General features: G+C 36.3%; 1 protein-coding gene across 1 annotated transcript; it reads right to left on the bottom strand.

Annotated features, from left to right (window-relative positions):
- Nucleotides 1-349: 349 nt before the first annotated feature.
- Nucleotides 350-6,989, bottom strand: LOC141657223 (putative galactinol--sucrose galactosyltransferase 2). The gene is made up of 13 exons (XM_074464378.1): nt 6,676-6,989; nt 4,848-5,095; nt 4,292-4,382; nt 4,000-4,048; nt 3,823-3,914; nt 3,618-3,728; nt 3,127-3,255; nt 1,990-2,542; nt 1,823-1,890; nt 1,564-1,698; nt 1,253-1,470; nt 1,062-1,150; nt 350-975 (listed from the first exon to the last, which is right to left on the bottom strand). Exons 1-13 carry the CDS (start codon nt 6,864-6,866, stop codon nt 673-675), a joined length of 2,277 nt encoding a protein of 758 aa, XP_074320479.1. The 5' UTR covers nt 6,867-6,989; the 3' UTR covers nt 350-672.
- Nucleotides 6,990-14,422: the final 7,433 nt, after the last annotated feature.

Below are 14,422 nucleotides of genomic sequence, written 5' to 3'. Positions count from 1 at the left end.
TGTGTGGTTAATAAATTGTATAAATGAATGGTGAACAATTTTTTGTTGAGATATCACTTTTTAGTAAATTTATTGGAGTTGATCACTACATGTCAGACTTAAGGGGCTTAATTTCATAATTGGGCAAACTTAAGAGGTTTAATTACTACTTTCACGGAATTATAACACTTGGATGATACAAGAAAGAAAACGGGGTGGTTGCCTAGTTGATGCCTCACTAGCTTGGTCGTGAACAGAAATGAAGGCGAGCTACGCGAGGTCGAATTCACATTGAAGATCATCAACATGAAACAAACTCAATCTGGAGTTAGTTTAGAAACGAAAAGTTAATTATCATCGACGAGCTATATGAAAAACCACTTTTGATTACTCCCTGTATGTTACTGATCAACACAAGTACGGAGTATATTTATATGAAATGCTGTCAAGATAAACTGTAACTCGTAATGCGAGTACACGATACAAATGGCTAGAAACAAGAAACTCAAGAGTTGAATAGTGAGTAGTGATCATCAAGAGAGGTCAAAAGAATACAGAGGTGTGCCTTTATTCAACAGATCCGATCCCATTTCCAATACTCTCCGATATACTAGTACACACTCGCACACCTCGCAGCAGAATACCAATGGCATTATCAGCAATGTAAAGAGGCAATGTCCTGGAACAGCAAATCTAAACCTGGATGACAACAGGCCATCTGTACATCTCTTGCTGTTTAAGTGGCAGGTTTAATGTGAGTAGGCCTGTTTCCGTGTCATACTTGAACTCCGTGTCTGCCCCACCAACAGTACATTTGAATGGGCGCTGGGAGGAATATGCTCCGAAGACACCACAGCCTCTGACTTGGAGCTGGATAGTTGCGGCGATGTTGCTGTCACCAGTCGCTCGCATTACCTCACATTCTTCTACCGCTCCTCCACTATTGAACATTTCAAGCAATCCAATTGCAGCAAATGAGATGCTGCTTGTAATTTCCTGCAAACCAAAAGAGTGTATCTCATCAGACCACATCCACAACAAGATCTGTGACTACAGTCTAAAGTTAAAAACAATTTACTTACTTTAAGAGGGCAGAAATGGAAAAGTTCGTATTCCAGGACTTTCAGAGTCACAGGAAGCGATGCACCCTTGGGCAACCGGACCAGCTCTCCTGAGATGCAACCAGATTAAAAAGCTTTTAGTATTTAACTGAAATTATAGATGGAAAATCTTTCAGAATCATGTGGATTTTCTAGTGCCCAAATAAAATTACCTGATCGGTACATATACACAATCACCTCCTTATTCCAGTCTGGGCCAGCGACATCCGCAATGGAGTCCACATCAGTTGCTTGGACAGACCCTGTTAGGGTTCCAGGAGAAGTATCATGGATGAGCGTCTTTTTCACGATCCTACACCATCCGGCACCTTGGCAGTTGAAAACACCCACCACCCCTGAACATTTGTTTAGGTTCCATATTTTGAGCAAACTGCAACCAAAAGAATATTACTCTTACTGTCAAATCTTATTCAGTGTGATAGTTGCAAAGAGTAAGGATCATCATCTTTATCATGAGACGCACCTGGTTCCATCTCTGGCTGGGTCACTGAAGAGGCAATCACGAGTAGGCTTCCCTGGAAGGCGAGCACGGAGAACTGACCCATCAGGAAGGACCAGCTTTCTCAAAAGATCAAAGTTGTGGTTTCCAGGCTTGTCACTGAGTAACGGAATAGTATTAGTCTTGCACTTTTCTATCAATGCTAAACATCTATGCCTCAATAAAAGAAATCTCTAACTGTACAAGAAAATGGTAAATTTATACACAATTAGCGACTCCATACCTCACGTATATTGGACATCCACCAACTGCACGAGCAGCCCCATGGTAGTCTGCAGCAGGATGCGAACTCTGAACAACAAGTTTTCTGACTTTAGTTTTTCATCCTTCAGAACATGACAACACTTTAATGCATATATAGTGGTTGCGCGGACAAGGAACTAAACTTACGTGAAACATATCCCAATCAGGTTGCATGAACTCTCCAAGAAAGAAAGAGTTATAAGCCACAGAGGAAATGTGAATGGTATGTGAGGCAGGATCCCGAGGATAGAAATCATCAGAAGCCCTCACAACAGCCGTCTGCTTGGTACTATAAATGCCATCAGTATTATGACACATGCAAGAAATGCAGCCATTATCAGGGAAATTCCGTGAAACTGAGGCCTCAAGGGCCTGATGATAGGCACGGGTAAGGGAAACTCTGCCACCATGTCCAGCACCAAGAGTCTCAATAATATTCTGCACATCCACTTTTACCCCATCCACACCACATGTAGCAAGATAAGCGTGGAGCTCATTATAGAAATTGAAGACTTTCTTTGGATGGACCAAACCAAGACCATGGACCGAAAGACTATCCATGACAACATCTGGTTGATTGCCCAATACACCAGGCGACTGAACGGGATATGCCAAAGCACTATCGTACTGTTCCATGCCTGTAGCTGCTGGCTTCACTCCACCCCAGTAGCCAGCCAGAGCATGCCAGACATATACATTCCTGAAAATTTACATAAACATTATAAAAAACTGTGTTCCACGAAATTCCAGTGGAGGCAAAGACACTGTCATGGAGTAACTAACTATACTCCTGTTCCTTATATTGTTATCCTTCTATTGTTTTAAGTAATAATCTGTCACAAGCAGACTTGTCCTCCGTACATTACTCGACGTATTTTTATTTTATTTTCTATCAAAGGATCATCAATAAACATCATCCTCTTGCTCAATTAACATAGGCCCACGGGTATGGGTACATGCATCAGTTTACACTGTAGAGCATATGATCATAGTGATGTGAGGTGTTGAATACTTGGATTAATGTCCTCCAAATGTTAAAGTTTATGATGAGCAGTGTTATCTACTCCGGAGAACAGGACAAAATAAAGATAAGCTTTTTATCTCAAAACATCATCCTAGAGCCTCCAAGAATCCGCCTATTACAGGGTAAGGATAGGTCTTTGGAGTCTAAGGCCTAGTGAGTAGTGAGACCAAATTCTAGAGCAAACTCCTATTTGAACTCACCTAACATAAGAATTCAGAAATGAAAATAGCAAAGTATACACTTCCAAGTTGGACACTTACTTTACTCCATGACGCTGTTTGGCATCGTCTACCACAAGTTTCAGACCAGGAACCACATTGGTAGAATCACCATTTTTTTTCTTTTGGAACTTGACATTCTCTTTGATTCCAGTTAACCTATTAGCGAATCTGCCAAAAATACGTGAGCCAGAATATGAGTTTAAGAAGGTATATCCGTGTATCTCTACGAATTCCCAGATGAACCAGAAATCAGGTCACGATCTTATAATAATTGGGTTAAGAACTATCTCTATGAATTCCTAAATGGAACATTTCAGCTTCTACTTTTTTCCTTTTCGATCTCTATGGAAAGGTAAAGTCAACCTACTAGATTATATAGTCAGATCAGTGACATCTTGGAGATTCATAATCCACACAATATTAAGTATAAGCAGCTAATACAGCAAAGTAACGTGAAACCTTCGGTATTCCACAACCCCGGCGATTTGAGACAGTTTCAATACACATTTGTTCATGAAGAGTTTACTTACTGTGCTCCTTCTTGCACAACACAGTTTTCACCCTCAGCAACCTCATTCCCTATCTGCTGCCAACCATCATCTATGATCAAGAACCGTGGTGGAGTGCCACCCTCTGACAAGCTGCAACGAGCAGGAACAAAAAAAAAAAAAGATTGGTTAATCAACTCTAAAGATAACACATACATCTCTAGCATACAGACAGGACATCATAAACCTTTTGAGGCCTTCTTCTACACCTTCTGCAGTGACATCTGTGTAAAAAGCATCCCACGTGCACCAGCCAAACCAATCAACGAAACTGGGTATCTGTAGAAAGCCACCATCAGTTAGATCTTCTACACTTCCAACAGAAGTTCAAATAAATAAAACGATTAGAAGAAAGATGGATTACCTTTTTCTTCTCTCTATGACGAAAAGATTGCATATGTTTCTCCAAAACCCTGATTAATAAAGAAACATACATCAGCGCAATCAAACAGACATCATTACAAAGACTTGAATCAAACAATCTAAAACCTAAATGCAAACTGAACACACTTCACAGCGCCAATTAAATTACTTGGAGACGCTGAGTTTAAGCTGGGTATCTCAGGGTCACCACTTGTTTTGGTAGATTCACAATATATGCAATCAGATACTACGCTACCAGAACTGTGAAAAGAAACAGAAGGTGAGGTACTCACTTAACAGCCTGGTTGATAACTTCGTAGGGATTAGTCCCAGCATGCACGTAAACAAGATGAAACCCTTCGTTTGTCTGGATGGCAGTGTCCCCTGCAAAACCAGATCACAGAATGCAAAAAACAGTCGTATATGATCTGTTGAACTCCAACTCCCAGGTGCAATAGAAGCCATTTAAATAACTGATTTGAATGACAGTTGGGTTGCTCCATTTCGGCTTCTGGTTGGTACTTGGCATTAAAGACACCTACATAATCAGTTAACCACTATCTACATAGCTCAGACCGCCTTGATCTCAAGCTTGTTGCAGGACCAAGAGGGGAGCGCGTTAGAAAAAAGCATGACCCTGTGGTTTGGGCTAGCGATGCACACAAGGCAGTTCCTCCATCAATATAACGGCACTGCACAGTTTGTTTTTGTACAAGGCAATTCTCCACCATGGTTGAGGTTTTACTAGTAATGGCTCCACCACAGTTTTTTCTACGTAAGTTTGACACTATGTAAGTGGGCTAGTCATGCAAGGAAGACTGTACACTTTCATGATTAAGATCAACTCACCACTCTCCATGCAAATCTCGATTTCATCATTTTCGTTCCCTTGAAGAACAGCACGAAATTGGCCCTCCAAAAGCGGAAGAAAGACGGTGTAAATAGAGGGAGAATCATTTGGTTCGCCTTCTACAGTTGCGTCCTTACTCTCTACAATCATAAACTGAGTTTCCAAAGGAACATCTCTTCCACATTTACCCATTCTTTGAGTCATCCACCATAGCTTGAAACGGAAACAGCACATGAATCGCAAACCCCTGATACAATCAGATGATACAACCTTTTAAACATTCAGCAAGGTACTGAATTGCTTATTCCAGAAATAAACATACCTATAACAGAAGGAATTCCGAATACTACTGCGCTAATTTTTATTATTAGCACCTCATCTCTGTTATAGCCTAATGGACTCCAGTGAAAATGAATGTTCAATTTCATCTCTACAGCGTTTTGAGTAGTGATTGAAGTTTTATTAACAAGAGGCTCAATCTGTTACTTGCGAAAGTAGTAATTAAGCCCCTAACTTTGCTCAATTATGGTGAAATAAAACCCTCAAGCTTTAAGCTTCAATTGTAGAAATTGAATCCTTACTTTTGACGAAAAGTGATATCTAACCCAATTATTAGTGTTCTATCATAATACCTCACAAATGATTTTTTTTTATCCATGTATACTCCCTACAATTTATGAAACACAACAATACTTATGACAAATTTCAAACATTTTATTATACATTTTAAATACATATTATACACCAGTATACAACATTACCCCAGTGCGTCAATGACTCCCTCAAATTACAGTAGGGCAGTAGGACGTACGCAGCCTTACCAATTACCTCTGCACAGAGAGGTTCTTTCTGATTTAAATAGTGGTAAAGTTTTATAAAGTGCTACTAATATGTACGAAAATACGAATAGTAAATCTATACCAAATTGTATAAAATTTTAGAATTATTCTATATGTATTTACAAAGAACAAATAAATAAAATGATTTAATAAAAAAAAAATAGATTAAAAATTAAAGATTGTTTTTAGATTTCATTTGTGTCAAAGACCATAATTTCAATTACTTCAATCAAATTGGCCCTTAAATAAAATTACAAAATAAAATTGCTACTTTCGCATTTTTATATATCACACCATTTTCTTATCTTTATTTTTTTTTTTCTTCTCTCCTTGAGTAGGTCTCCTGAGAGACGGTCTCTTAATAAGCTTTATTGAGAGATCATTGTACAAATCATGGTTAATGATAATATGAGTACATTTATTATGTAAATAGGTACGAAATTACTATGTCACGATCAATAATAAAAGGCTACGAAATATAAATAAAAGGGTACGAAAGATTGGTCTCTCAATAACTTAAGTAAGAGCTCTCCCAAGTTTTAGTGCTCTTTTTAATCTAAGCATTTTCAACTAGTTGTCTCACAATATTTTAGCACGAGTCCAACTAACTCTGATGAGTGACTAACTAATTTGTAAACTAGCTAACTAACTAACTAACTAATTTTATCAATTAAATTTGAAGATACAGGAATAGGTAGCGGGAACAGTCCGGTCCTAATTGATCCAATTTGGATCCTCTCCATTTGGTCCACTCTCCATTTACTCCCATTTCCCTTAAATGGCCGCCGGCCCATATCTTGTTTCGAGAATGGTCAATTGTATAATGAAGTGGATAAGGAATAATGAATTAAAATTGTTCTACAACCGGAAATAGACGGAAATGGAAGGAAATGGCGAGAAAAAAGAAAAGGAAATGACACATAATCAAAGTGATTGATTAAGAATAGGAAAAGTAAAACGAGACGAAGACGGAGAAGAAGAAGATTACAGTAAAGTGCCGATAGGGAAGACATGAAGGCATTTGTTACGATCAGCAGTGGCACCAATAAAAGCAGCAGCAGCGACACCGGCACCAGGAGCAGGTGTTAATACGATGTTGTCGGGAACTCCACTCAATATGGTGTTTCCGTACACCACCAGGTTACCGTTGCTAATGGAGATATTTTGGGTGATCGTCATCACAACTCAATAGATATAGGAGGAGATATGTTTTTGGTGTTTCTAAAACCAGCTGCACACGTTCCTCTGCTATACTTGTTTCTTTTTTTTTGGTTTTAGTTTTATAACACAAGTATGGCAAGCAACCGTGTGATATTGCATAGGGTATTTATACGATTTGGGGGTTGTTTCTGATTTTGACAAATGTATGGTTTATATTTAGTCTTGTTTCCTTTTCTTTCTTCACAGGGAAAGGTTAGCCTGATATTTTTGCAATTTGTGATTTTGTCTTCCTGTTATCATTACCAATGCAATCCATTGTATCTTCACTTCCTGTACAAAACATAAAACATGTTGAATAGTTGATTATCTTTTCCGATTTTATTTTTTGTCTTCTTCATGCTAGTTGAAATTTATTAGATTTATAACGGTAAAAGTGATAAATGACCCCTTTAAGTTTGCTTTGATGTGAGTTTTACCCCTTAACTTTATTTTGGAATAAATACCCCCTTAACTTCGCTCTAATGTGAAATCAAACCCTTTTTAATTTTTCCGGTCAAAATCTCATCGAATTGTTAATTTCTCATAATTATTTCTCACCGATCAATTTTTTTTGGTGGGATTAGAATAATGGAAAGGAACGGAATGTTGATGGAAAGCATGGTGTTTTGTAATTACATGGTACCATTTGGTAATTGGTACATCCTAATTACACTAGTTTTAAACCCGTGCAAAATTGCACGGGTATGTATTTGGGCCGGTATTAATGATTTTGGATGAATTTTTTTTTTTTTTTTGCATTTCTATTGTAATTATCTAGTTGGTCTAAATCAGCGATCTACATAATTAATGTTTACACTTGTTTCAAATACGTGTTCAAAACTTCAAATGCAATGGTTTAAGAGGAAATAACGTAATATATTATTGTAAATAAAATTTGCATACATTAAAAACTTTACATGCCGAATAAAGAAATATAATTTACTAATCTACTTTAACACAGCTTAGTGTAACATCTAAATGTCAAAGCTTATACTCCGTATGATTTATTGGTGAAATTAGTGTGTGCTAGTAAGCCCATATACATTGAAGTACATAGATCGATAAATAATACTTCGTATTCTGTTCTGATAATTAAATATTTTTCTTATTTTTAACTAACAAATTCAAAGATGCCGTATTTATCATAAAATTTCGAATTGTTAAAATAAAATTCGTATACAAATAAAATCAAAGTGTAAAGCTTGGGCTATTATCGCTTTGGACTCGTTGTCAGTAATTTTATTGCATATGTATAAATATAGTTTTATCAAATTATTCGGAATGTATAAAATTATTTCATAGTATTATTTTCATTTATTCCGATTTGTAATTCATGCCGCTTAAATGCCACTAATTTCATTTATTCGGAATGTATAAAATTATTTCATAGTATTATTTCATAGTATTTGTTCTACGACGGAATTTGTAGGATATTTGTATTGGCGGAATTCTGAAGAAATATACTCCTTTGCACACTAACGGGTCCGACCATAACATGAATTTAAAAAAAAAACATAAATTAATGAGGTGGCACGTCCTGGATTGAATATTGTCTTCTGAATTAATAAAGATAAGATTGTGTAAGAATTTATATGTTTTTTAATTTTTAATTTTAAAGATATATTGTGTAAGGATGAGAGAAATTTTCAAAATATATATGAAAGATACACCGAAATATATATAGAATATATACCATATTTGCCTATATATATCATATTTGTCAGGATATCATATGTTAATTTTACCATAGGCTGCCACGTCATCTTTGCTATTTTATTATGCTGCCATGTCAGCAGCAAACTTAGAGAATTAATATATAGATAGAAGATAGATAGATTGTCACCCTTCACCATAAGTATGCAAGTTAACTCCATCAAGTTAATTACTCAGGTATTAACCATTCATCTCTCTCCGAAAAACAATGGGTATGGCGTTGGAAGTTACTGGATCCTGTGATCCAGATTCAAAGGGTTGGATCTGGATCTTAATATTTTGGATCCAATGGATATGGATATGGATCCATATGCATAAAAATGGATTCAGATATGGATTCATATGGTTGAGATCCAGATCCTACCCTGAATCTATTTTTATTCAATTTTAAAATAAAATTTAAAAAATGAGTTAAAAAAATAGTAAAATTATATATTTATTTCTTAAAGTTTTTTCATATAATAAGCTACGATTTCTTTTTCATTAACATTTTTTAATTCCAATTTTTTTTGTTATCGCTACTATATTTTATATTTTATGAAACTTTATTTCGGTATTTTTACAACTTTATTTTTAGCATTTGTACTATAATATAAAAAAAAAATAGTAAGTTGAGTTGTAGTATAACCCAAAAAATAATATTTTAATATTTAAAAAATGATTTTTTTTTTATCATAAAATGGATACGGGATAGATCCAAATCCAGTCCATATCCTGAGGATCTGGATATGGATCGGAGAATTGCAGACTAAGGCTGAGCAAAACCGGTTATCCGCTCCGGTTTTGCAAACCGGTTCGGTAATCGATTTTAAAAAATGGTTTTTTTCTAAACCGAATCCGCTCCGGATTAATCCGGTTAACCGGTTTTTTCGGAATTTAAAAACCGGATCCGTAAACCGGTTTACCCGCTCCGGTTTTTATAACCGGTTTCAAGAAAGATCCACAATTAAATGCATAGAAACACATAGAAAAATTAGGTTACCGGTTTAAAAACCGGTCTCCGGTTTTGAATTTACATTATTTTTGACTTTTAGTTTCTAAAAAAGAAACCAGTTGGTTTCAAAAAAATAAAAATAAAGAAACCGGTTTAAAAACCGGTCCCCGGTTTTGAATTTTCTACAACCGAATCCGCTCCGCTTTTATAGTAAAAAATCCGGTTCGGTTACCGCACCGGAAAAAAAACCGAATATTCAGACTCCACAATTCGGTTTTCGGTTCGGTTTCGGTTTAAAAATACGGTTCGGACTTTTTTGCTCAGCCCTAGGCCAGACCTTGTGGATATGGACTGGATCTAAATCCACCATAGCACATAAGGATATGGATCTAGATCTTATAAAATCCTATCCAGATCCTATCCATTGTCATCCCTAGTGCTAAAAGAACTTTCGTAATAGGGATATCTAAGCATGATTACAGTGAGAATATAGCTAACCGGACCTCATCTTCGTCAATCTTCATTCTTTAATATTTAAAACCATCCATGACTTCTTCAAATAAGGTAACATCTCGCGAGCGATCGATCAAGGGAGAGAAAGTAGGTACCATTATTGGAGGTCATCGGAATTGGCGAGAAATTTACAATATAGTGAGATTTTGACCAGAAAAACAAAAAGAGCTTGATTTCACATTAGAGCAAACTTTAAGGGGGTCGTTTACCACTTTCGCGGATTTATAACTTATAAGACGGATATAACACTTTAAAATAACTATTTGTGATTAGTAAAAAAAAAATCTATTTAAACATTATATTAATATATCAATTGTAAGTTTAAGATGGTTACATTCATTTTACGAAAGAATAATTGTTGAAGTAGAGACTAGGAGTATTTATTTCGTTACATTACATCGACTATAGAGTTGAATGGGGTTTCGAAATTTAATCTTTTACTTTCTTCAATTTTCAAAATTTCGATGCTAAGATTAATTACTGTTGTTTTCGTATACGATAGATTAAGTTTGTCGAACATGCAAAAGTTATCACCTGCTTAAAAACAATTCTAAACTCGATCTTCAAATTAATATTGTAAATAAGTGGTCAGGGGTTCGATTATTGACTATTACAAATGAAAAAAAAAAACTTGGAAGAGGTCTATCACTAAGCAGTATTTGGGAAGTAATTGTCCGACTATCAGTGAAGGATGCTCCTGATCAACAAAATAAAGATAACGTAACCACAGCTGCTACTTTTGGTGCATACTGGGTAAACTCTCGGGTATATGTGAGGGCACTAACAATAGAGGTTTGTCAAAAGGTTTGTAAGATAATGTGTCCATTAATTTAGAGGTTTGTCTACAAACTCTCTATTGTTGGAAATGGGTGTTGAGGTTCATCGATGAGAGGGGTTACAAAATAGTATCCAGGTTTGTGAAGAGAATGCGAGAGAATAAATAATATAGTGGGTCATGTTATGAACCTTAAAGAGGTTTATCTATTGTTGATATAAGGTTTGTAAGTAAATGAGTTTGTATATTATCTTATGTGGCATGAGAACAAACCTATTGAAGGTTTGTCTATTGCTAATGCCCTGATAAATAACAAGTAAGCTATCCAAGGGTGTCTGGCTCGAAGTCTATAAAGTATAGACTCAGGTCAAGTATGCTCCATGAGATTTTGCTCTTGAGGAGACTTGAACCTGAGTCTCCTGAGAATTTTACCCAAATTACGGGCTTTAAACATTATATTACGAAAGAGTAATTTTGGGGTAGTACTAGCAGTATTTATTTCGTTACATAGGGTCAATTGGTCATATCGAATATCGACTATAGAGTTGATTGGGGTTTAGAAATTTAATCTTTTACTTTCTTCAAATTTCAAAATTTTGATGTTAAAGATTAATTATTGCAATTTTTATATACAACAGATCAACTTTGTAGAACATGTAAAAGTTATCAGCTGCTTAAAAACAATTCTAAATTCGCTATTTAAATTAATGTCGTAAACAAGTGATTAAGGATTTGATTTTTTGATAATTGCAAAGGAAGGAATCAAAGTTATGAACTAGTGATCTTCTGGCATCATGTTTGAGTAAAAGTCGTGATGTAAAGCGCAGCCGAAAACTACAAAAAAATGATTTCCACCGTCAAATGAGTCAACAAACCGTCATTACGCCATTGCGTAGATACGGAGTAGATATGAACCATCAAATAAAAAATTAAAAACTTTTCCAATCCATTTCCGTATAAAATAAACTAGATACAGTCATACACAACTCTTGGTATCATATTGAGGTGGAGAAGATCAAAGTGTGCACCTGTTACTAATTTTCCAATTAATTAATACGAATAAAAATGATTATGAAAAGTAATGAGTGGGGTAAGATGAATAAACAGCAGACAGGTAGCAATGACTAATTACAACAACGTTTATCTGATCACGACTGATTGGATTTAATTACTCTAATTATACCTTGCTTTTCGCAATTACTAATCTCCTCCGGTCCTCCCTCCGCTTCGCAATGATTCCCCATTTTGCGTTTATACCGTCTTTAATATAGATTTTGAACTACTAAAGTTGGTTAGTATGAATAGTAAGGACTCGGATGAAACGAAATATAGAATACCTAGGAATGACAACAATTTTAACCCGTGGCAAACTTATAATGAATATACTTGTAACTATCATCTTAAGTGAGGCTAACAAAACTTTATACTCGTATAAGTGCAAGAAGTCTTTCAGACGGGTCACGTTTATTGACAAGTTGAAGACGGAGCTAAATGAGACCCATTTAAGGTAAAATGTAACCATTTTCGGATAAAATTTTACTACAATAATTTTCTAAATTATAACAATTTATCAATAAAACAATCACATTTATAGTTAAAATGGCGATATTTAATTCGTCTTCAGCTTATAACAAAAAATATCCGTCTTGGATAAAAATTTGTGATATAGAGTATGTAAGCTAGAGTCACGGGAAGCATTTGAATAAAAAAAATGGAGTGCGGTTGGAGGATTGATTCGGTGCGCACCGCCACAAGCAATGGACCCACTGCATGTTGGGTGATGAAATCGAGACCAATGTCTGCACACTTGTACCTCTTTTTCTGGGCTGAATTATTTACTCCATGATTGATCTATCTAATTAAATACTCATACACTGTCCTTCCCTTCATTTTCACCAGCTTTTCATTTGAGTTACTTACTCTGTTGGTCTATTCATGTTTTTCTTAGTCAGCTTGCTTAAGATTCAATATCCACTTTATTGATAAAACAGATTCAAATACTTAGGCAACTATCTTATCTATCATATCATTCATATGGTACCTATTTTTACAGCTTTTTTAACTAATGTTCGCGGATTCTAATTGTTGGAAATAGGGGCTTTATTTAGCTAAGTCATTTTTCCATCTTGTTCCACATTGGTGAGAAAAAGAAAGATGTATGTGTTTATATATCTCATCTTGCCTTACACTATCACTAGTGGGTCAAGGGAGGCTTTTGTGGAAGCGCTTCTCATGAGTGCTTAATTCAATTTCGCACGCGCATAGGCGTGATGCCGCGCCCGCGCCCGGATCCTGATTCGGGATTCGGGATTTGGGAATCGCCTGCGGCGGCTGTGCCTATCTTTTTGGGCCGCTGATTTCATCGTTCAAAGTCTCACGATTCACTGGGACCGTAGTGTTAACCTTGGGAACTACAAGCACTAGCCACCACGGTCGTACCGGAGAAATAGTTTTCAAGGCAGTGGTTTATAACACGGCACTACATTCGGGTTTATTTCTCATCGCTTATATTTTCGTCTTCAACTGGTATTTCTATTCTCCTTCTGTTTCTGCATCTTTCGAATAACAATTTGAAAACTATTTAGTTCTTTGTAACTATGTCTCGTTATGTCGAAAATCGCTCCGAATTGGCGAAATTGGAGTCATTAGATGGTCATAATTATAAGCGCTGGTCCCAGAAATTATTGATGTATTTTGAGCAGTTAGATATTGATTACGTCTTATTTAATGACCCGCCTAAGCCTATCACCCCTACTGATGCTGAGAAAACCCCTCCTCCATCTAAAGATATTAAGTTCAATGAAGAGGATATTGCAAAATTTGTGAAAGACAACAAAACTGCTAGGTGGCATATTCTGAATAATATGACAAACACCCTTTTCGACTTATTTGTTGTGAATAAGTCTGCTAAGTTTATTTGGGAGTCTTTAGAAACTAAGAATGAGGCTGATGATGCTGGGAAAAAGAAATATGTTGTGGGAAAATGGTTGGGATTTCAAATGGCTGACGGGAAATCCATCATGGATTAAGTCCATGTCTATGAAAACTTATGTGCTGATGTTGTGAATGAGAGCATGAAACTTGATGACATCTTTGTAGCTAATGTTCTGCTAGAGAAATTCCCTCCCTCCTGGTCTGATTACCGAAACCAACTTAAGCACAAAAAGAAAGACATGTCCCTTAAAGAACTTATAGGACATATGAGGACCGAGGAGGCTAATCGCCTTAAAGACCTTCCTGCTAGTCAATCTATGACTTCTCTCGCCGTTGTTCTTTGTTAAAGCTAACGGTTGAGTCGGTGGTCCGTCTAATCGAGAAATATAAGGGTAAGGGTAAGGCCAAGGTTGGTCGGGTAAAAACCAGGGTCCTGCTAAGAAGAATGGTCCAGGGAAGCATACCAAACCGGTTCCTAAGATTGTAAAGTCGCCAAGGGTCCTATTATCCGCTATGTCCGTGGAAAACACGGGCACAAAGCCTACCAATGTTTCGAGAAGAAATCGATGAGGCCAATGTTGTTGTGGATTGATGATGTTATTGCATTTGTGGTTGTGGAAGCTAATCGGTGGGTAATGTTCTTTGAATGGGTCTTGGATCTGGAGC

The sequence above is a fragment of the Silene latifolia genome, chromosome 5, assembly GCF_048544455.1.
Source record: "Silene latifolia isolate original U9 population chromosome 5, ASM4854445v1, whole genome shotgun sequence".
In the NCBI taxonomy this organism is placed as follows: domain Eukaryota; kingdom Viridiplantae; phylum Streptophyta; class Magnoliopsida; order Caryophyllales; family Caryophyllaceae; genus Silene; species Silene latifolia.
Note: the sequence above shows the minus strand (reverse complement) of the source record. Positions and strands in the feature narration are given on the sequence as shown.